A 24,537-nucleotide genomic window follows, 5' to 3' on the forward strand; every position below is an offset into this window, starting at 1 on the left:
TAACCCTCTGTCTGACGTGAAACAGCTGTTTCGTATCCCACCAGACACCGTTACTCATCTCACCAGATCTACAGAGCATTTCAGCATCACTTGTGTACTTCAAAAAGTTAATTTACCGACCAATTAATACTCGTTGTTTGAGACAGAATCCTTCTGTTTCTCGGAAAGGGATAGCTAAACATTTCTTTATGCCATAATTTTTTCCAAAACACATAGTTGTTCAGACCATCCATCATGTCCTATGAACAATATTTTTTTAGAGTCCAAAAAATGAGAACCAATTATTTTTTATGCATTTGTCCTAATATTATTAAAACGAGAGGGAATCAGCTTGCTTTGCAGAGGTACCACTGTACACTTATAGGGCGCATAGAACCATGAAGCTATCATTTGATCAACCCAGTCAGTGATGACCCAAGTATATTTTTAATGCAAGCGTTTCGCAGAAGAGAACCACGTATCATGCTCACTAAAGGTTGGAATTATTGCAAACTTTTCTCTTTTTTTATCATATGTGACCGGGGCGGTCGGGTAGCCTAGTGGTTAAAGCGTTCGCTCGTCACGCCGAAGACCCGGGTTCGATTCCCGACATGGGTACAATGTGTGAAGCCCATTCTGGTGTACCCCGCCGTGATATTGCTGGAATATTGCTAAAAGCGGCGTAAAACCATACTCACTCATACGTGACCATCACGCGGTCATTTTTACGTCTATCTGTACCTCAGTCACGTACTGTGTCATTTAGTTTTTATACTGATTCACTGAAATTTAAAAAGTACATCCTTCGCACTGCCAGGAGACAACTAAGATCAAAACAGTTTAGACCTTGTCTGTACATGTACTAAACCAATAGAATAGGTCTTCAGCAACCCATGCTTGCCGTAAAAGGCCACTATGCTTGTCGTAAGAGGCGACTGAAGGGATCGGGTGGTCAGGCTCGTTGACTTGGTTGATGCATGTCATCGTATCCCAATTGCATGGATCGATGCTCATGATGTCAATCACTGGATTGTCTGGTCCAGACTCGATTATTTACAGACCGCCGTCATATAGCTGGAATATTGCTGAGTGCGGCGTTAAACAACAAACAAACAAACAAACAAACCAATCAATGTTGTGGTGAATCAAGGGACTGCCTACATCATCAGCTGTTAACAGGGTAATAACAAGCAACCCTGGATATTCATGTATATTATTCACAGCCGTCATATAGTTGACATATTGCTAACGCGGCCTAAGATCTTACTCAAAAAGTGGAAAAGGACACCCTAGCCGCTGAGCGAATAGTTACTACTGATTAAATATATTTACATCTTCAGAAATATAATGCTTTAGATCGGAGAGTTAGTTGTCTTGAAGTTCGTAAGGAAAATAGTTTTTGTTGGCATACTTTTTCCGTTAACAATATGTTGGGTTGTTATCTTGAAAGAATGTCTCTATTGTACTGAGATAGTTCGAGGATGCAGTCAAGCATAGCTTTATGTGTCTCCAGTGAGATCACAGTGTTTATGTAGTACTTATGGGTTTCTTCTTGAGCCACAGAGGAAACAAATATTATTTATTCGTGTGAACCCAAAGCGTGTGTGTTGCCAAACTATGCTGCCAGTTAAGATAGTTGAGAGATCAACTCACCATCACGAGGCCAATTATATTTAGGGGAGTTTTGTAGAGTTTGTTTAAAGGTGTCTCAACTACTAATAAACATGTTCTCGGATAAGTCCATCACCTGAATTCCCGCTGACGTATTCCGGAATCCCTATACATACATTCCGTCCGTTGAAATATTCGAAAATGCCAAGGGGAAAGAGAATAACCGGATTGGCTGTAGAATACTGACTACAAACAAGTTTATACGTTCTGTTACTATATTAAGAATTCAGGTCTGTTAAAAATAAGGGTACTGGTTTACTTGACTTAAATATGTTACCATTAAAGTAAGTACAAAATAGAAGCACTTGTCCTTTCTTTTTACATAATGAAGCTGGGGTCATCAGTTAATGTTGATCTGACCTAATCAAAGTAAGATTATTAGTAAATGTTGGTCTGGCCTCGTCAAGGGAAGATCATCAGTAAATATTGGTCTGGCCTAGTTAAGGTAAGATTGTTAGTAAATGTTGGTCTGACCTCGTCAATGTAAGCTCTTTAGTAAATGTTGGTCTGACCTAGTCAAGGTCAGATTATTAGTTAATGTTGGTCTGACCTCGTCAAGGTAAGCTCATTAGTAAATGTTGGTCAGAACTAGTCAAGGTAAGCTCATTAGTAAATGTTGGTCTGATCTAGTCAAGGTAAGATTATCAGTAAATGTTGGTCTGGCATAGTCAAGGTAAGATTATATGTAAATGTTAGCCTGACCTCGTCGTCAAGGTAAGATTATTAGTAAATGTTGGTCTGGCATAGTCAAGGTAAGATTATTAGTAAATGTTGGCCTGACCTAGTCAAGGTAAGATTATTAGTAAATGTTGGTCTGACCTAGTCAAGGTAAGATTATTAGTAAATGTTGGTCTGACCTAGTCAAGGTAAGATTATTAGTAAATGTTGGCCTGACCTAGTCAAGGTAAGATTATTAGTAAATGTTGGCCTGACCTAGTCAAGGTAAGATTATTAGTAAATGTTGGTCTGACCTAGTCAAGGTAAGATTATTAGTAAATGTTGGCCTGACCTAGTCAAGGTAAGATTATTAGTAAATGTTGGTCTGACCTAGTCAAGGTAAGATTATTAGTAAATGTTGGTCTGACCTAGTCAAGGTAAGATTATTAGTAAATGTTGGTCAAGGTAAGATTATTAGTAAATGTTGGTCTGACCTAGTCAAGGTAAGATTATTAGTAAATGTTGGTCAGACCTAGTCAAGGTAAGATTATTAGTAAATGTTGGCCTGACCTAGTCAAGGTAAGATTATTAGTAAATGTTGGTCTGACCTAGTCAAGGTAAGATTATTAGTAAATGTTGGTCCGACCTAGTCAAGGTAAGATTATTAGTAAATGTTGGTCTGACCTAGTCAAGGTAAGATTATTAGTAAATGTTGGTCTGACCTAGTCAAGGTAAGATTATTAGTAAATGTTGGTCTGACCTAGTCAAGGTAAGATTATTAGTAAATGTTGGCCTGACCTAGTCAAGGTAAGATTATTAGTAAATGTTGGTCTGGCATAGTCAAGGTAAGATTATTAGTAAATGTTGGTCCGACCTAGTCAAGGTAAGATTATTAGTAAATGTTGGCCTGACCTAGTCAAGGTAAGATTATTAGTAAATGTTGGTCTGACCTAGTCAAGGTAAGATTATTAGTAAATGTTGGCCTGACCTAGTCAAGGTAAGATTATTAGTAAATATTGGTCTGACCTAGTCAAGGTAAGATTATTAGTAAATGTTGGTCTGACCTAGTCAAGGTAAGATTATTAGTAAATGTTGGTCTGACCTAGTCAAGGTAAGATTATTAGTAAATGTTGGTCTGACCTAGTCAAGGTAAGATTATTAGTAAATGTTGGTCTGACCTAGTCAAGGTAAGATTATTAGTAAATGTTTGCCTGACCTAGTCAAGGTAAGATTATTAGTAAATGTTGGTCTGACCTAGTCAAGGTAAGATTATTAGTAAATGTTGGCCTGACCTAGTCAAGGTAAGATTATTAGTAAATGTTGGTCTGACCTAGTCAAGGTAAGATTATTAGTAAATGTTGGTCTGACCTAGTCAAGGTAAGATTATTAGTAAATGTTGGTCTGACCTAGTCAAGGTAAGATTATTAGTAAATGTTGGTCTGACCTAGTCAAGGTAAGATTATTAGTAAATGTTGGTCTGACCTAGTCAAGGTAAGATTATTAGTAAATGTTGGTCTGGCATAGTCAAGGTAAGATAATTAGTAAATGTTGGTCTGACCTAGTCAAGGTAAGATTATTAGTAAATGTTGGTCTGACCTAGTCAAGGTAAGATTATTAGTAAATATTGATCTGGCATAGTCAAGGTAAGAGCATAAGTAAATGTTAGCCTGACCTAGTCAAGGTAAGATTATTAGTAAATGTTGGTCTGACCTAGTCAAGGTAACCTTATTAGTAAATGTTGATCTGGCATAGTCGAGGTAAGATCATATGTAAATGTTGGCCTGACCTAGTCAAGGTACGATTATTAGTAAATGTTGGTCTGACCTAGTCAAGGTAAGATTATTAGTAAATGTTGGTCTGGCATAGTCAAGGTAAGAGCATATGTAAATGTTGGCCTGACCTAGTCAAGGTAAGATTATTAGTAAATGTTGGCCTGACCTAGTCAAGGTAAGATTATTAGTAAATGTTGGTCTGACCTAGTCAAGGTAAGATTATTAGTAAATGTTGGTCTGACCTAGTCAAGGTAAGAGTATTAGTAAATGTTGGTCTGACCTAGTCAAGGTAAGATTATTAGTAAATGTTGGTCTGGCATAGTCAAGGTAAGATTATTAGTAAATGTTGGCCTGACCTAGTCAAGGTAAGATTATTAGTAAATGTTGGTCTGACCTAGTCAAGGTAAGAATATTAGTAAATGTTGGTCTGGCATAGTCAAGGTAACCTTATTAGTAAATGTTGATCTGGCATAGTCAAGGTAAGATCATATGTAAATGTTGGCCTGACCTAGTCAAGGTAAGATTATTAGTAAATGTTGGTCTGACCTAGTCAAGGTAAGATTATTAGTAAATGTTGGTCTGGCATAGTCAAGGTAAGAGCATATGTAAATGTTGGCCTGACCTAGTCAAGGTAAGATTATTAATAAATGTTGGTCTGACCTAGTCAAGGTAAGATTATTAGTAAATGTTGGTCTGACCTAGTCAAGGTAAGATTATTAGTAAATGTTGGTCTGACCTAGTCAAGGTAAGATTATTAGTAAATGTTGGTCTGGCACAGTCAAGGTAAGATAATTAGTAAATGTTGGTCTGACCTAGTCAAGGTAAGATTATTAGTAAATGTTGGTCTGACCTAGTCAAGGTAAGATTATTAGTAAATATTGATCTGGCATAGTCAAGGTAAGAGCATAAGTAAATGTTAGCCTGACCTAGTCAAGGTAAGATTATTAGTAAATGTTGGTCTGACCTAGTCAAGGTAACCTTATTAGTAAATGTTGATCTGGCATAGTCGAGGTAAGATCATATGTAAATGTTGGCCTGACCTAGTCAAGGTACGATTATTAGTAAATGTTGGTCTGACCTAGTCAAGGTAAGATTATTAGTAAATGTTGGTCTGGCATAGTCAAGGTAAGAGCATATGTAAATGTTGGCCTGACCTAGTCAAGGTAAGATTATTAGTAAATGTTGGCCTGACCTAGTCAAGGTAAGATTATTAGTAAATGTTGGTCTGACCTAGTCAAGGTAAGATTATTAGTAAATGTTGGTCTGACCTAGTCAAGGTAAGAGTATTAGTAAATGTTGGTCTGACCTAGTCAAGGTAAGATTATTAGTAAATGTTGGTCTGGCATAGTCAAGGTAAGATTATTAGTAAATGTTGGCCTGACCTAGTCAAGGTAAGATTATTAGTAAATGTTGGTCTGACCTAGTCAAGGTAACCTTATTAGTAAATGTTGGTCTGGCATAGTCAAGGTAAGAGCATAAGTAAATGTTAGCCTGACCTAGTCAAGGTAAGATTATTAGTAAATGTTGGTCTGACCTAGTCAAGGTAACCTTATTAGTAAATGTTGATCTGGCATAGTCAAGGTAAGATCATATGTAAATGTTGGCCTGACCTAGTCAAGGTAAGATTATTAGTAAATGTTGGTCTGACCTAGTCAAGGTAAGATTATTAGTAAATGTTGGTCTGGCATAGTCAAGGTAAGAGCATATGTAAATGTTGGCCTGACCTAGTCAAGGTAAGATTATTAGTAAATGTTGGTCTGACCTAGTCAAGGTAAGATTATTAGTAAATGTTGGTCTGACCTAGTCAAGGTAAGATCATTAGTAAATGTTGGTCTGACCTAGTCAAGGTAAGATTATTAGTAAATGTTGGTCTGGCATAGTCAAGGTAAGATTATTAGTAAATGTTGGTCTGGCATAGTCAAGGTAAGATTATAAGTAAATGTTGGTCTGGCATAGTCAAGGTAAGATTATTAGTAAATGTTGGTCTGGCATAGTCAAGGTAAGATTATTAGTAAATGTTGGTCTGGCATAGTCAAGGTAAGAGCATAAGTAAATGTTAGCCTGACCTAGTCAAGGTAAGATTATTAGTAAATGTTGGTCTGACCTAGTCAAGGTAACCTTATTAGTAAATGTTGATCTGGCATAGTCAAGGTAAGATCATATGTAAATGTTGGCCTGACCTAGTCAAGGTAAGATTATTAGTAAATGTTGGACTGGCGCTGATTATCTTGTTCTCGTCTCTCCAGGTGATGTCGTACCACGCAGATCGAAAGTCCCGCCAGGAGAAGAAAGTGATAACGAGGCTAAAACGTGATCGATTGAGCACGGGGAATGAAGACATCTGGACTGAAGCGTTTACTATCCCCCCTCTTCCCCCGTCTCATCTCGCAGGCTGCAGCATCATAGATACCAAATATGTATTACAGGTCAGTGTGACAATATGTAGCTGCATGTCATGACCTTGCGAACGTCATATGCATGTTAGAGGTGACAAAGGGGACACGGGGTTTCAGACGGGTGTACAAAATAATTGTGACCCACCAGGAGAAAAGGGACCTTATTGGTGTTTGGATACAGCTGTGCTTTTGACGTCAACTTAAGGTGTGCGGTCTGTACAAAAATATTATTGCTCTCTCGTTAGTTGGTAATTTAATAAAAACATTATTTCAAAACATTTCAGCAAACATGTCTACATTCAATTAATCAGGCTACATCAACTACATCAAATTTGAAAATGGGGCTTTGCAGAAAATGAGTTCAAACGTTTGATGCCATGTAACTCTGTAATAAATATGAATTGAAGCTTGTTGTATATTTGTGTTTCTAAGTGACTGTAGTTTTATTGTAAAATGAGAAGTCAAAATTTGATTTTTCAACCATAAGGTCCGTGATCTCATGGTTGTTCACATTTATTGTTTTCTGTTATAGCCCACCTGTGAGGAGGCACGGGTCGTCTAAGGCGCCGCAATTCGCTGTGCAAAACTGCGTCTCTCAGGCAGACCAGAAACCTATTTCTGTGTGCTTGTTTGAGACCTGCATCACTTCGGGGTTTCCTCCCACATTAAACTGACAGGCCGTGATATAACTGGAATACTGTTCAAAGCGGCGTAAAACCTAACTCACTCAATCACTCATCTGTGAGATGGGGATTCACTGTACTACTAGTATTTATTTATAGTTTTTTCTTATAGTTCATCTGTGAGACTGATGGATGTAATTGTGACGCGATAGAGTTTGACAAGGAAATAATTATCGGCACCATCCCCATGTGTGGGCCCACCCCAGGGACCTTCATGCCCCACCCCCTACCCGTCGAGCCACCACCCTACTACACGCCCTTCTCATCCAAAGACACAGTTGCAGTAGCAGCAGCGAAAGCAAAGAAAACCAAACTCATTCAGCAATGTAAGTCTAGCAACCTTCTTTCCAGTGTCTGAGATTTCGTGCGTCGTTGCGATGGAGTTCATGTTTGTCATGGCGGTGTATATGTACGTGAAAGAAGATAAATATAGCCTGCACGAATGTAATAAATCGACCTTGGTAAACGTTATGATCAATAGGAGTGATGAAGTACTTGTATTTGACTTGCCTTTGCATGTGTTTGTGACGCGTGCCACCTGGTATCATCACTATTTGGTAGTGATTCAAAAACATGCTCATGATGTAGTCGGAATCGTACATTCGACTCTGCTTTAAGCAGAGATTTCATATTAATACGAAAATGGGTTGTTTATTATTATTATTTATTTTATTTGTTTTTTTTATATTATTATTATTATTATTTAAAATCAATTTCATTCTCAATCATATTTTCTTCAGGTGTTAATATTTAGCACCAATACAAATTAACTGTCGGACAAAAGAAAGAAACCACTTGAAAATTCACACTTCACTCATGAATGTTTTGTCTGATGTACACGTCACAAGTTGTGAGATACTCATTGATAAGATGCATGTAATATCGCCCACGATATCCGTATCAAACACATCACCATCAAATAACAATTTCCTTTCTGTTTGTTTTGGCCACCATCAAACATGGGCGTATACTTTCTTTTGCCAGGTAGTTTATATCAGATTAGAGATCTATCATGCTGAAGATACAACAATTCATACAGTGATTGATGCTTTATGCCACAATCATGCCGACGCAGAGAGTATTATAGGTTTTATGCAAATATTCGAACCTACGCCTTCAAACCAGTGGCTGATGCCCTTAGTTGCTCGGGTATGCGTTAACATAATCGGATAGTTTACTCAACATTCCCCGCGAATTAAAAAATAATAATATGTTGTTACAGTCATAGTCATTTTTAGATCAGTCTCATTAAAATCTCTCGTTACCGCTAAACAAAGATCTGAGGACATCCCATTACGGGTCACGTCAGAACGACCTTGCGCGAACTTTGACCGACCAATGGAATGACTGAGAAGAAGTCGACATTAGCCATTCAGAAGGCAGCTTTCTCGTGCTTTACGGCACTAATTTCAAATTGGCGACTACGCTTCGAAACATATTATGACAAATTCTCGATTAAAAATTTGAAACCTGAACAAACAAAAATTCTGGAATGGCTAATAGATGGTCTAGAATGTATGAATTCAGTCGTTAAGCCCGTAACTATCGTTCGGAATACCCCATGTTAAAGTTTTCGAGGTTGCATGATTAGAAATCACATTCCGACTGTCACTTTCATGATCTGGTAAGCGACGCTCTTATTGGTCGGATGACGTGACCCCTAATGGGATGTCCTCAGGTCTTTGTTTAGCAGTAGCGAGAACTAAGATCTGATTTAAATGAGAGTGTTGTTAGATATATACAGTGAATGTTAGACACTGGCAACGGAATATGATCAGAATGTCACGATTGAAAGTATACACTAAAATAATGAAAATCCTTATTAATTGTTTAATTAATTACAATCCATGGTTGTTTTCTTACACACAGTGCCACCTAGCTACGAGGAGTGTGTCTTCGGTCGTGTCAACATTAAAGACAAGGACGACACCGACTACACCCAGGGCGACCTCGTCTTCACCCCTATGTATGCATATTACGACATGGCCGACCAAACAAGGGACGATACTGATGATTAGAACGATCATTCGGGGGTAGTCGGGTATATTAGCGATTTTCAAAACGAGGTTTGGCAAATTCATTAAAACGAGGCTGACATACCATCTGATGTTGGCGGTGTTACCGTACTTGAGTAAAAACAATTTGTCATATGATGGCTAAAGCTGAAAGGTCGGCGTAATTTCGGTATTTTCAGAAACTTTATGTCACTTCAAGTTATTTTTAATGTGACTTTTTTATGTATATTTAATCAACCTTATCAGGAAAAAGGTTAAGTGCTGAATTATTTGCGTTGAAGATGCGCATGTCAAGTAATGGAATTCCTGACAGAAGCAGAAAAAGGCGACGCTCTCCGTTACAAGACAGGACCCCGTGATTGACAGGACCGTTTGGCGAGCCAAGTCGAGGCTGGGATGAGAATAGGTTTTGTCAGAAGAACAATTCTGTAGAAATATGGCTTTTTATCGCCATTGAGCAATCTCCCAACATCAGAAGCAAAGCTATAGCAGCTGTTGTAGGAAGTAGTTACTTGTAACGGAATCCAGTTAATTCTGTTCCCTCGTCTTTATTTTCTGGTAAGAGGATCTGCTCATCTCACGGCAACATCTGCCCCTATATTAGGAGGTATTGTTTGTAGATTCCATGTAACATATATCTTACCTCGAATTTAATGTTTCGTATGTTATGGTATCTTATGCTTTAACATAACGGGAGTCACGTACACGTATAAGATAGTGGACATACGAATATGAATTGTTTACTGAATGCAGAATTATAGTGTTTACTTTTCAACCTGTAAATATTGGACAGATAGTATATGAAGCATATCTTAGTTCATATGTTAAGTTCGCCAAACCGTGTATGATTTTCTAAATTAATTAATATAACCGTCATGTGACCAGTGATAAAATGATACGACATTCATATTGTACAGTTATATTTTGAACAATCGTATTTTGTACTGGTAAAATGTAACAATACAAACATGTTATGCATGTAGAGTCATACATGTAGAGATAGACCGTTTAGGCTCCTTAAAGACACGTCGCCTTAAGCCTATCATGTCGAACCGTATTTTACCTATAAAACAACCCCATCAGTATGTCAACGTATGTGTTCTGAACGACTTTCACTTAGTCCAGTGTTCCGTTGTTCGCTGATTGAGTCGACGTCCTTCTATTGCAAAGATTACAAAGGTGCATAAAGGTATTTTTATCTAACGTTTATGTAAGCATACAAGACGCGATGTTTATTTAACCGTGCATGGAAAATACTCTTTTCTGAATAGTCAATCAGAGGTTTCAAATCACTATAAACACCTCTGATTAAACAGATATTTTGACAACGCATCACCGCGAGAGCTAATATTTACAGAAAAGAACTTGTCGATTGCGAAGTAATGATATGTACATTTACAGAGTACGGAATGCATAGTTTTAGTAAATACATAACAAAACGTACAACTGTTTGGATAACAACTTTTGATTTATTGGATGTAGCGATGTTTCGATGTTGGTTCTTACATTCTTCTTCAAAGCCAATCCAACAATTTAGTTATTACAATTTTCCAAGTATTTGTGGCAATAGATCTCAGAAAGAAATCGACTGAGAGTGTGTATTTCAGGTTTAAGGGAAAACAATGACCTTGAATGCGTCGCCTTCGTATACCCGACTATTATATTTCTATATCTGGGATCGACCGGATTAACAAATGTCCGAATTAGAGAATCATATACGGAGCAATATCACCTTGTAATCGCGGGGTTTCCAGATTAACGGGGTCCGGCCTTTGGAGATTTCACTGTGTATAGGTCTGTCAGTCCTCGATGTACCTGAGTTCACGTCGCAATAGTTTCTCCATTCGACATCTCATCTAATTGGAGACTCCGTTCACTACTTACCTTCCTGACACGATCCTCGGTCATCAACGTCAACGTCAACAGCAACGGTGTCAGCGACCTACGTCAACTGTCAGAGACACATGTGGGAGTAAAACTATTTTATCATCGTAGACATCAAGTGCACGTTGGCAGCATTCGTGACCACTCGTGTCATTACGGAAAAAGCCACATCGGTTACGGAATAATGCGAGTGGAGATGAAGCCGTCGGCTGTATATACATCGGAACACATCGGCCGTGTCCGGAATGTCAGTATACCATGTACATTTATTATGATATATTTACCCACCATTCCTCTTTACCTATTTCCTGTGATGAAGAGTGCAAATGTTTTATCATGTTGGCCTGGTAACGACATCCAAAGCGTCATTTACACATTCTTTCTTTACACGCCTTGCTGGATAGGATGTCATGGCTGACTATTCTGCTCGGAACAGTTACAAGGAATTATATTGTTTACTGTTTGTGGTTCATCAACACAAATCCGTACCTTGCCTTTTTACGTCTCAGCTTTTCACAAAAGAGCTGACATTTCAATGTTTTTAAAAGCATAACATACTTCAGCGTTTAGACCTATTTGGTAAGAGATATTGGCTATACATCTATTTCTTTAATAAAAAAAATGATTGTTTACACATTACCATTATGTTTTATATAATGGCATTGTTTATTCTGCTATACTGACCGTGGCGTTTGCAACAGCGGATCCGATGTCACAACTTCAACTATCGTGCGTACAGTGAAACCTCGGTCATCCGGACACCGCGTTCCGGGCAAATACCGTAAAGGACCGTCCACATTAACAAAATGACCTTCTCTGTGACCTTGCCTCGTCATTTGGATTTTTGTATGTCTCGCATTCATTCGGAAAGGTGCCGTCCGGAATAAAGAGGTTTCACTGTGTGTGGAAACGTGCATTGTAGCTCTACATCTACGTCGTTGCTATCGTCTACGGTCATAAGCTTATTGTAATCATCCTGTATTCCATAGTGAATAATACCTTTAAGAAACACGGTATTAATATAATGATTGTAAACACTAGTTTATCATCATGAGGCTGGAATTATAGAAATATTCGCATTTAGAAGAAAACATTAGCATTCTTAGCTAACAGTGACGTTCATGAAAGGGGTAAACGTCAAGGACAGCGTCAGTTTAGTCCTCTCAAACTACGTTTTCGTGCACATATATATTATGGCAGAGACCATATACCGGTATATGGTCTCTGATTATGGCAATATTAATGAGAATGTTCAAAGCGGCTTACACCAAATCTCTCACTCAAATGTAGGATTCATGGGAGACTGCTTCCACCGAAGGGCTTACAACAGGTAGCGTCCTATAGAACTTGGCCGTTCGACAAAGTGATTTTAGCGCTTCATTAACAAAGACTTTCGAAACATCGTAGGGCTAAGGTCTCTGTTCGGAACATGGCCCTGGGCGGCATCCACAAAGCCTTCTTCGGACTACGACTGTAAACCAGTGTTAAGGTTTGGGCGTTACGATCGACATAGTGCTCAGATCGCTTTGTGGACGTGGCCCCGGGTAGCAGGTGTTCTATTTCTTACAGTCCATGTGTTCACACATTGACAATATATAGTTTAGCCTTAGTTCCAGCAACTCTGAGGCATTGCTCTACATGTTGGACAGCTGTCTCTCTGCCTTCTGATTTTATTTGTAAATAACACAGCAAGTACCCATTGCAATGCAAAGATCATTGAGTTTTATTTATGTATATTAATAATCTTTCTGTGTAATTCTATAATCGTATATGGGATATATCATTAATCGTGTCAATATATTATGATGAATATTTTTGAAAATATTTGAAAACAATCTGTATTTTATGAAAGTTGACATGTTACTGAATGAAACGCTATTTTCTTTCACTTTTATATGCTAAAATGTTTACGTACTAATAAAAATAATAAAACACAACGACAGTTGTCCTGTTTGTGCGTGAAGCTATCAATAAGCGTTACGGTCTACGCTGCTTGTATCATTCAACCTGGTTCCAAGCACGAGGAGAATTCAGCGGCGCGTTCCACTGCACTGGGATCGCATATCCTACAAGCGTTAAATACACATAAAGATAGCACATGGCATGACCTGCTGAAAGTGAGGTTTAAAATAGTTTTCTGTAGTTTTCAGGAATAGTCTCGCGAAATATTACATATCCTTGTGGAATTTTATTTAAGAAAAGTAACAGGCGCAATAATGGGTTTGGTGACTGCAGCTCTACACACGAGTTCCAGCTGGAATTCATTCGTCTTCTTGTGTTAAGCTAGAGATGTTATTTTATATTTTCTTAACATACGAAACTTGGTGTATTTGCTGTTTGAGTTGGCGAGATTCCTATCAGTTGTACACATCCCCGATCTTCACCTAGGGCACGGTGATATGAATCTAAAACGACTCGAAAGGAATATGCGTTTTATTCAGTTTCCATAGCAACAGTAGGTGATAGTAAATATAATTCACCTCATGAATTTTTACTTTCACGCGTCTTAACTGTTAACGAGGTCAATTTATAGCTGCGTTCAGAATCATAAAACACAACCCCGACTTGGGTGCCTGCGTGACCGTGACGGAACGGCGCGATAGGCTAAAGCAAGAAAAGTATGAAACGGTTGTAGCGTTATGCCTATCGGAGCCCCCATACTTAAACGGTGTCAGCCCACTTTACCTATTATATCCACATACCTACCAAATATATGTTAGGCGATGTGAGATGATATCGATCAACTATTGACTGAAATCTTAATATATTCACAAATATATCTGTATTACTGTAACTATATATAACTATTATCCCATATCGTATCAGCATTTCGTGAAAGGTGATTATAATAAGAACATCCATATAACATTTGCGCTACATTATTCCTTAAAGCATAACATCACCAGGCACAAGAAAAGTTACACTAAGATATTTTTGGTGTGTTTCGTTCCGATATGCTGACTCTTGAACAGGCGCCATAAAAATCACGACGATTGTTGACTAGAAAGTACAAAAAATATTCTCCCACGTGTGATGCACTTGACGGCTTGCACGCGCCGATGTGATATGGGAATGCACTGTGCATATCTCCTGCATCTCGAACCAGGCGATGTCTTAACGAGATGGGGTCGGGTCGAGTCGTTGTGATACTATACAGTCCACACAACCTTCAAGACGGTGAAATAAAGCTTAATACATCAAACCCAGAGATACATTCCCGACCGTACAGGTATATAACTGCCATGCTTGACTGACAGCCACAAAACCAAACAGCTGTTTTCATGCACCAAGGGATGGCTGAAGCTATAAACATCGTGTGATAATTAACCTGGAGCAGTGGGAACATATAAATTATTAATGTATGATAATGAGGTAGTATAAAATGATTATCATAACCATTAATAAGAATTTATCTAGTAAACAAAATTAAGAAGAACATTTGTTTCTCCTCAGCTCCATTGCTTCAAATAACCGTTCAGATAGTGTGAAGCGGCTTATAGTCCCTTCAGTATTGTTGAGGATATGTAATGTGACACACATTCTTTTTCTTGTCAAATCCATTGTGTTATTTTCGAAATGTACAGCTAAACCTTCTTGTTGTTTATATCCTCTGCATATAAAGGTGATTATACACTGATTGGCGTTTTGATGGCTCAGTTTGACAGCTGTCATCTTATCAATAATCAATGACATTTATATTTCTCCCGTTTGATAATGCCAGGACACCGCCTAATTCCTTTCTTTGTATGACATTTTCATTTTCATGGATTGTTACCTGACAAAATTAATCAGTTGTAAAATATCTCCCAGAAAGAATTCATTCATTGCCTCGTCGTATATGAACATTTCCACAACTTTAAAAGCCAATCCAGAAAATATTTTTTTTGTTTTATCAAAAGAATTATATATTTCATATAAAGAAAAGAATACTAAATACACAATATGTCAAAATATAATATGTTTACGACTCAAGAACCTCTTTTACTAACTAAATTATGCATGAATTTATGTACATTTTACTAATTATGAATAAATTATTAATTATTAATGTAAACAAAAATCTCGATCCTTTCTCCTTACAATTTGCATTTTCGTTAAATTGACATGTTGCATATTAATGTTGCATATATCAATAAAGTGAGGTTCAAATCTAATAATTGTCTTCCTTATAAGTTTGTTGTCCATTGATGACACACTCTAACCTTTGGCAAGTCACTGGGTTGGAAAGGAAGGGGCGTATTCTGGTTTTTAATGACTCCAGAATGGCTGAAAATTTTATGACATTTGATTTAAAGGTAACATAATTGTGGCTACTTTAAGTACTTGTGAAATTGTTATATGACAACTGCGGTAAACCACAGTTCTTAAGCAGACGCCACCCGCTGTTGTCGCGATACCCTGCAATTTGCAAGTCCAGATACCTATAAAAGCTATCTGAATGTGTATTTATGACAGGCTTGGTGAACGGACAAGTTTGGATGGACGTTTGTAGGGGTCATTCTTAGATCGGGATCGGGAGGAGAATGTTGGTAGGTACACACATTTGACAAGCCATGTTAGTTGTTGAATTAATTGATCGTTGACGTTACACGTTTTTTAACGGGACATTGAATGATGGTACTTAATCAAGATCATTATTAAATTGTGTATGCATAAATAAGCATTTTGTTTCTAATCAAGGTAAGTGTTTAATGGATCTTTTCATAATTGTTGTATTTAATATTCTGTTTCTGATGAATTATCGTTTGTAATGATATTATCAAAGATATGTTTTAATACAAATGAAATACCAAACTCTATTTTAGGGGGAGGGGGGACGAGAGAGAGGGAGGGGTGGTGAGGTAAAATGGGGTCTATTGCACTGATATAGCGACGTGCATTCACGTGTGTGTGTGTGTGTGTGCGTGCGTGCGTGCGTGCGTGCGTGCGTGTGTGTGTGTGTTTGTTGTTTAACGCCACACTATTAACGCAATATTCCATGTATATGACGGCGGTCTGTAAATAATCAAGTTTGAATCATACAATCAAGTGATTGAATTAATGAGCATCGATCCACGCAATTGGGATTCGATGACATGCATCAAGCAAGTCAGCGATCCTGACAACCCGATCCTGTTATTGATATACGAGAGAGTGGTATATTCATTGCAAGATTTAATTTTGGGGAACGGGTGGTCATTTTCAGCCAGATATCAAATGGTCTGTCAGAAACCACAATTAATGTTTTTGAACAATTTTTAAGAATGCTCGACACACATTTTGTCACCTTTATTCTATGATTAATCATATTGTAATAATTGTCATGTTGATTCCGGATAACGGGTACTCTCCATCAGGTGATGCCTTCGAATACCCCGAGTGAGTTAGTAGAGACCGACCGTTTAATATTTAAAACTTTGTGTGTGTGTGTGTGTGTGTGTGTGTGTGCGCGCGCGCCTGTGTGTGCCTGTGTGTGTGTGTGTGTGTGTGTGTGTGTGTGTGTGTGTGTGTGCCTGCACTAGTCCGGACTGATAGCGATTTTAGAGTGCTAGCCAACTGAGATACCATGCAGCAGTTTAACATGAATAGGCCTTGTGTTCCGGACCGCCTCCGTGGTCTTGTGGTAGAGCGGAAGGTCCGGGGTTCGATCCCCGGCCGCGTCATACCAAAAGACGTTAAAAGATGGTACTTGTTGTTACCCTGTCTGGCGCTCGGCATTAAGGGGCTAAAACAAGGACTGGTCGGCTCGGAGTCAGTATACTGTGTCTGAGTGGGGTATTCATGTTAAACGGCGGCATGGTATCTCAGTGAGCTAGCACTATAAATCGGCATCAGTCCGGACTAGTACAAGCAGCCACACAAACACACACACGTACATGCACGTCGCTATATAAGTGCAATAATCTTGGACGCGACGTTAAACCCCATTTCACCTCACCTTCACCACCTCTAATTCCGAGCGCCAGGCAGGGTTGTTTGTTTCACATGAACATCGATCTACGCAACTGCAATTCTTCCTGAGGCAAGGGCGTTTACTCACAATAAATGTCCAGTTTCCACCCTTGCCGAACTAGGCTGGGAGGCTGGAATTTCGGAGTTACATTTTGGCTTGACTAACGAGTCAAAATCGCGTAACGAAAGAGACATCCGGTTCGTAAACAACATGGATTTCAACGCGCAGATTTCGGTCGAATGCAGGATTTGCAAAGCATGCGTACCGTCAACTGGGCGTCGACAGATATTTTTACAAATCTTTTCATATTGTTAACCAAGGTGCTCAAGTGATTTGGTGCACTTCGCGGGTTAAGACTCGTTTATTACAATATATATATCTTGATTATCGAACAGATTGTCTTGACTTTGGCACCGCCATTTTGTTTGAAGCAAATGTATGTGATATGAGAGACGGAATCTGATTAGTCAATAGGACATAGAATAACTCGCGATAGCCACCGGTGGCGCTACGATCGAGCCTAGAAATCCCAGCCTAGTTCGGCAAGGGTGGAAACTGGACTTTTATATAGTCAGTTAACGCCCTTGCCTCGGGAAGAAGTATGATGGCATGCATCAACCAAGTCACGAGCGTGACCACCCGATCCACTTGACGACAGGCATTGGTTGCTGAAGACCAATTCTAACCCGGATCTTCACGGAGTTGTCCCTAAGCACAGCGACTGACTGATTTGTATATTTCATAAAAACTAATTTTTAATATATTCTATATGATCAGGTAATAAATCCAGTGCAAATACAGAACATGTATTACGTTTCCACTAAAAAAGTTGGTCTCGTATTGCCTTACCTTAATAATTCTGAAAATAAAAATGGTTCAAGTTTAACGATTTAAGATTCTCTTAAACAAAAGAAAAATAGAAAATATATAGAATACAGTGGTGAAAACTGTAGCCGAAAACGCCTCAATGTCCTTAATGCTGTATATTACTCGGCATGTTCTGAGGGAGTAAGTGGGTAAATTAAGTGATTTCATGTGTTATATACAAAATATCCAGTGTATTGATATTTCAACCCAATATGACATCCCTATGAAGAGCCCCGGTTTCCATCAAAAAAATATTTTTTTCATAACTTTCCCAACATTTTTCTTCGAAAATGACTACACAATTGGCACACACACATATTTGGAATACTTTTGCACATTTTTAGAGATATGGTTTTCATGAAGCAAAACTTACCGTTTCAGTCCGCCCTGCTGTGTGTCGTTTGCCTTGGCCGCTTGTCCGTGGCTCAGGACCTGTCGCCTCCTGATTCCATTCTCAACAAACTCTCATTTGAGCCGGAAAAATTCGCCGTGAATAACCAACCAACGGATTCCTTCACACAAAGAGGAAACACTCCTGACAAGTTCAGACGCCCAGACGACAGAATACAACAACCGAGGGGTTATAATCCACAAAGACGTCAAGGGTTCGATCCCCGGTCCGATGGCCCTAGGGAGGGTTTCATACAACCACATCCCGACAATGAAGGAGGGGTACGCCTATTGGAACAAAGAGTCCCTGAACCATTTGATAGAAGAGGATCATCTGGATCCCTAAGAGACTCACGGAATTCACCTGAACATTCTACTGAATATAACCCGAACAGACCCCAAGAGAATCCGTTCTCTCAAAGGGAACGTCCAATCCAATTACCACGTTCCCAACAAAACCCTTTTGGACAAAGGGATCTGGTCAGTCCGGTTGAAACAAACCCTCGTCAAAGATATCCAGGGCAACCTGGACCAGATGTGATTAGTTTAGTAAGAGGGCCACCCAGCCCTGTACCCAGCCATATTGAAGGTCCTGCGTTTGGAAAAAGACACTTGCCAGAGGGGAGGTATTATCCAAGGAAGGTTTCCCCTGAGAGTTCTCATGAAGGTCCTCAAAGACGTATTGTTCCTTACGTCAAGCCCGATGGTGGTTTTGATCATTCAGCGGATAGCATCTTTACGGGAACACCTTCGCGCCTTTTAAACCCAGATTTACAAACCACTGGCAATACGCCGGTGGGCTATTTGAACGCCCGATCGAAGGGGAATAACCAAAGAGGAAGTGGACCTTTCGAGTCACCAAATACAAACAGAAAACCAATCAGTGATCAATTTGCCACGGGATATCCTAGACAGATCAACCCGCACTCTCACGGGCCCGTACCTCAATATAGCGGTAGTAGATCACCGCCGCGCCAATCACAGTACCAAGGCAGGCAAGATTTGTCCTCTGATTCTCGACTATTCCCAACAGAAAATCACAGTTCTCGCCCTAACTCACCATTACCACCCATTCCTCAGTTCGGTGTACCCCTTAGACCTCCGAATCCAATCAATCCCGTACATGTTCAAAGCGTCGATCAGAGGCGTGGTCCTGTATACGGAAGTCCTAGTGATCGTCAGGAGACGCCGTTTGATGAACGGGGACTACGTCCTAGACAGTCTAATCCTGGGAGAGAAGCTGATCAGACCAGTCAATACCCTGGATCACCTTCTGGAATACAACAGGGACAAACTTCAAATTATCAACCTATTCAACAACCTTTAGGTCAAAATGGTCTGCGTTATTCTCCTGTGGATCATGAAGCTCAGGCTGACCAAACGATTGAACAGTATCCACAGGTGGGGCGTGGAGGTCAAGAGGACCAGCCGAATCAACGATATCCTCCAGTGGGGCATGGAGGTCATGCTGACCAACCGAACCAACAGTATTTCTCGGTGGGGCATGGAGGTCCAGCAGACCAGCTGAATCAGCAGTATTCCCCGGTGGGGCATGGAGGTCAAGCGGATCAGCCAAACCAACAGTACTCCCCAGTGGGGCATGGAAGTCAAGCAGACCAGCTGAATCAGCAGTATTCCCCGGTGGGGCATGGAGGTCAAGCAGACCAGCTGAATCAGCAGTATTCCCCAGTGGGGTATGGAGGTCAAGCGGATCAGCCAAACCAACACTATTCCCCGGTGGGGCATGGAGGTCAAGAGGACATGCAGAATGAACAGTATCTGCCGGTGAGCCATGGAAGTCAGTCGGACCAACCGAACCAACAATATCTTCCGATTGGTCAGGACATTCAAAAGGACCAATCCAGCGAACACTTTTCCCCGTCTGGAGAATCACACAATGAGCAATACACCCCTCCAGGAGGTCATCTAGAACAGGAACATCCTTCTCCAGAAAGTCAAGGACAACGTCCTGATGAGGGATATAATCCGACCTTAGAACCTGGACAGGCATATAGATCTTTCCCAACTGCAGCTACCAACCAGGATCAAACACATCCAAGTCAATACAAAGAATATCCTTTCGCTGGATCAAGCAGAGTCAACGGAAGGCAAAGCCCATATGACAACAGCAATCTATCGCACGGTGCTTCACCAGAACAAACAGCCAATACAGGCCCAAATCTTCATGGAAGTGATGCCTCGCCTCCCCGTCATTCGGTCATTACGAATATAAGTCCAAATCTTCCTTCCTACCCTAATGCCGCTGGATCTCCTGGAAATGTTCGCCAATCATTAGGTCACACGAGCACTTATCCATCTGACGATAGGAATTCAGCTATCCCCGACACAACACAAGCTAAACCGGTAACATTGAACGACGCCAGTATTATCCCTCCCGGTCATTCTGGTAATAACGTACCTGTTAAGACACCGATTGTTGCCGAGTCGTCTGGTCCTGCTATTCCACCAACAAATCCAAGTAACAAATTTTCAGCGACGGTGCAACCTAAACTGTCCGATACTGAAGTAGGGTCCCGTCACGTGCAGGAAAACACTTTCTCTCCAAGACAGGCCGTGCAAACATCTGGGACACAGGTCCCGGTCCTGACGGGAAGCACAACGAAGCAGCCAGTGTCTGATGCTCTGGAGGCTCTGAACCCGAGCCACGCCCATTTCGTACCCCCAGGGCTTCAAGGACAGTGTTACAAGTACAAGGACCTCTCCACCGGGTACTCTCCATCAGGTGATGCCTTCGAATACCCCGAGTGAGTTTGTAGAGACCGACCGTTTAATATATAAAACTCTGTGTGTGTGTGTGTGTGTGTGTGTGTGTGTGTGTGTGTGTGTGTGTGTGTGTGTGTGTTGTTGTTGTTGTTGTTTAACGCCTCTCTCAGCATTATTCCATGTATATGACGGCGGTCTGTAAATAATCAAGTTTGAATCATACAATCAAGTGATTGAATTAATGAGCATCGATCCACGCAATTGGGATACGATGACATGCATCAAGCAAGTCAGTGATCCTGACAACCCGATCCTGTTATTGATATACAAGAGAGTGGTATATTCATTGCAAGATTTAATTTTGGGGAACGGGTGGTCATTTTCAGCCAGATATCAAATGGTCTGTCAGAAACCACAATTAATTGTTTTGAACAATTTTCAAGAATGCTCTCGTAACACATTTTGTCACCTTGATTCTATTTGATTAATCATAGTGTAATAATTGTCATGTTGATTCCGGATAACAGAGGAGACACAAAGTAGATGCTAAATTGCTATATTCACACACACAGCGTCAACAGAACGCAGATAGTACTTGTATACAGTTAAACCTCGCTAGTCCGCACGGTGCCGTTCCGGGGGAAATTTTCCGGGTTAACGAATAAACGGAATGTCTCTTAACTATAACAAATCCCAGTTTAACAGAGTACGGGAAAGCGGGGTTCCACTGTACACTTGATTATGCTCTTGTAATATATCCTTGTCACAACAGTCCTGAATTGTATGAACGTAGAGCAGCTATGAGACAAATAAATGCTTGATGGTATGTTCAGCTGCAAGGCTAACGATTAACGTGCACAGCACACATTCGAGTGTCTTCTACATGTTCCATCTATGTGTTCCAGCGATGCCATCAGTGCCGAGATGAGGGAGAGGACTTTCCTAGCTCCTATTCTGGGATTCAAGAATTTCGCACAACCTAACACTCAGTTTGGTCTCATCCCGTTTGGGAGTCTGAATGGAAATAATAACCAACGTAGCAACGATTATTTGTATTCGGAGAATGTCTACCCAACCGGGTACAAAGATGGGTAAGAGTAAGCTTGTATATTTTCAAACGTGGACACAGCATTAATCAGTAACACCAGCTTATTGTTAAGATTCGACTCCAGCAGACAATGTTCGGACATATTAAAGAGGAGTCGATATCCGAGATTAGTAAGTATATTCTCGAGAGTTGATGCAGTTTGTTTGACAATGTTTATTCATTTTGTTGTTGTTAATGTTGTTGCTTAACGCCGCACTCCACAATATTCCAGCTGTAGAACGTGTTGTTATGATAAGAATAAAGGCCAGCTGTATGACTGCGGTCTGTAAAACAATCGAGTCTATAACAGACAATCCAGTGATCGACTTCATAGGATCGATCTACGCAATAAGAATACGGCGACATGCATCAACAAGGTCGCTGAGCCTGATCACCTTATTCATTTAGTCACCTCTAATGCAACAAGCATATGTAACTGGTGACCTGCCTAAGTGTGTATCAAGATGACAATTACCTTATGGAGGACCACAAACCTTGACGCCCATGCCTGTCAGCACTTCCAGTTCGCCCTTCCAGCTGAGGTTCTGGTCAGTGTTGGATGGAGGGGGTGGGGTTCTCCGATCACCATTTCCTACCTGGATCTTCACGGGGATGTTGATGTCTCAAGGCTCGTAGTCTCACTGTAGTCTCCGTGCTGTAGGAGACTGTAGGTGGTCAACGCGAGATTGCCAGGCCACGACAACCTTCTTTACAAATTCTATCTTACATTTCCCATTCAGCAGTTTTTATTACATGTAATACGAAAACTAAATATATTGTATTTCAATTTTATCAATGGCATCCCTATTGCTTGAGGTCGTCCCTTATGAGTATGAACGGAGTACGCACGTCCAAGTTGTGGTAGTCCAGTGCATGGTAATGCGGAGTTGTGTCCCTTAGTCGCACCCGGATTTGCTGATTATTATCCTGAGTTTGTCAGCACCATACCTGTGCTCACGGTAATATCCAAAGTGGCGAATTTCTACAAGCCGTGTCCCTTTGACGTGAAATGAATCATGAAATACTGCAGCGTTGATCCATACTCAATCATAAACACGAATCTGATAAAGCGGCAATTTTTTACAATTAAACCGAGGCAGTTGTATGACCATAAGTTGTTTTCCTTACAGCGATTTCAAGATGGCTACTCCTAGTGACTACACTTGTCGAAGTACGCAGACCACACTGCGCATGTTCAAGCTATATGGCGGGAGATGTTGGACTGTCAACCCCGACTACCAACGGGTATCTTACAAGTCCTGCGGGTATGATACATCATTAAATGGTAACATTTTATAAATTGTAGAGATACGGTTGGCTAAGGCTCCGTGTAAAATACAGTGAAAACCCGTCCTCAGACCACACATAACAGTGAATGCAGTTACTGCTCAGGACAAAGCGACTACTGATAGTAGTCTAGAGGGCTTAAACGGACACTGTCAATGATGTTGCACCTTTCCAATATTTCTTAACAAACGTTAAGGTCATGCATAACGCAACAGAGTTTTTTTTAAAAGCCTTAAAATATTGCTATTTTCTTCTATTTGTAGCGCACCTGGTCTGCAGTGCGGCAATTGCAGTAATAGATCCGGCACTTCTGGGGATGGGGGCAGATGTTCGGAGGATTATGAGTGGGTGAAGGTGTGGGGGTACTGTGAAAAGGCTCCCCCCGGACAGAGGGTTAGGCAACTGAGACTATACCTGCCCACGGGGTGCAGTTGTAAGACATTTTACTGCTGATGTCATCAACAACTGCCGCCACTTTTTGCTGAATTGGAAACTATGGACAAGACATGTGTTGTGTCTATACTGTTGTGTACAGTGCCTTTCTTGTTTTTCCGCATCATTTCTGAAATACGTCAGTGCCGTAAATGTTAGTAGGACGTCCGATGCTGTCAATGAAGCCGGTTCACGGTGAGGATTCATTCTTGCTGATACAATCACAGAAAGACGCTAATAACATTTTAGGTTTATTGTCAAACCACACAGAACGTTCGAGTACATACCAGAAAGGACATGGACAGACTTGGTGTAATGATAGGTTCAACAACATGTAACATGGAGACGTATTTATTCGGAAACATATTTGTTATTCGATTATGATGTATTTTCTTCACACAAAAAACATGCTCGATTTTATATATATCATATAACTATTTATGTTATTTCGGTCTTAGTTTATGGGTGTGTTTCAGAATTCACGGATTATGCCAATTAAAACAAAGTCATTATAATTGTGTTTTCTCTTCTTTTTCTTGTGATATTTATGAAATGATACAAGCATACATGTGCATTTCCGAGGCGGGAGATCTACCACCTAACTTTCTTGACAACGTACTTAATTAGAGTTGCCTCCCTTCCTCAAATCGAAACATGTAAATAGGCATATCGTTTGTCGTTGTAAGCTTGTTGCCACATCTTTAGAAACGTGAATATATAGCGATATGGACAAACTGTGTGTAAATATCATAATAATAACA

The 24,537-nt window shown here is 40.1% G+C and overlaps 2 protein-coding genes across 2 annotated transcripts in view; both read left to right on the plus strand.

Moving 5' to 3' along the window:
- The window catches only part of LOC124142444 (arrestin domain-containing protein 3-like), a 41,707-nt gene extending 26,569 nt beyond the window's left edge, over positions 1-15,138 (plus strand). The window contains exons 5-7 of the mRNA XM_048399516.1: positions 6,326-6,505; positions 7,271-7,484; positions 9,028-15,138. Coding sequence (XP_048255473.1) covers positions 6,326-6,505; positions 7,271-7,484; positions 9,028-9,176 — 543 coding nt within the window. The 3' untranslated portion in view covers positions 9,177-15,138. The remainder of the gene's footprint in view (positions 1-6,325; positions 6,506-7,270; positions 7,485-9,027) is intronic.
- Positions 15,139-18,204: 3,066 nt separating this feature from the next.
- LOC124142443 (trithorax group protein osa-like) lies at positions 18,205-24,259 on the plus strand. The gene is made up of 4 exons (XM_046510906.2): positions 18,205-21,011; positions 21,876-22,061; positions 23,188-23,322; positions 23,608-24,259. The coding sequence occupies exons 1-4, from the start codon at positions 18,205-18,207 to the stop codon at positions 23,795-23,797; spliced, it is 3,318 nt and encodes a 1,105-aa protein (XP_046366862.2). The 3' UTR covers positions 23,798-24,259.
- Positions 24,260-24,537: the final 278 nt, after the last annotated feature.

This window comes from Haliotis rufescens, unplaced genomic scaffold, assembly GCF_023055435.1.
Source record: "Haliotis rufescens isolate VD_foot unplaced genomic scaffold, xgHalRufe1.0.p SCAF_1, whole genome shotgun sequence".
NCBI lineage: Eukaryota > Metazoa > Mollusca > Gastropoda > Lepetellida > Haliotidae > Haliotis > Haliotis rufescens.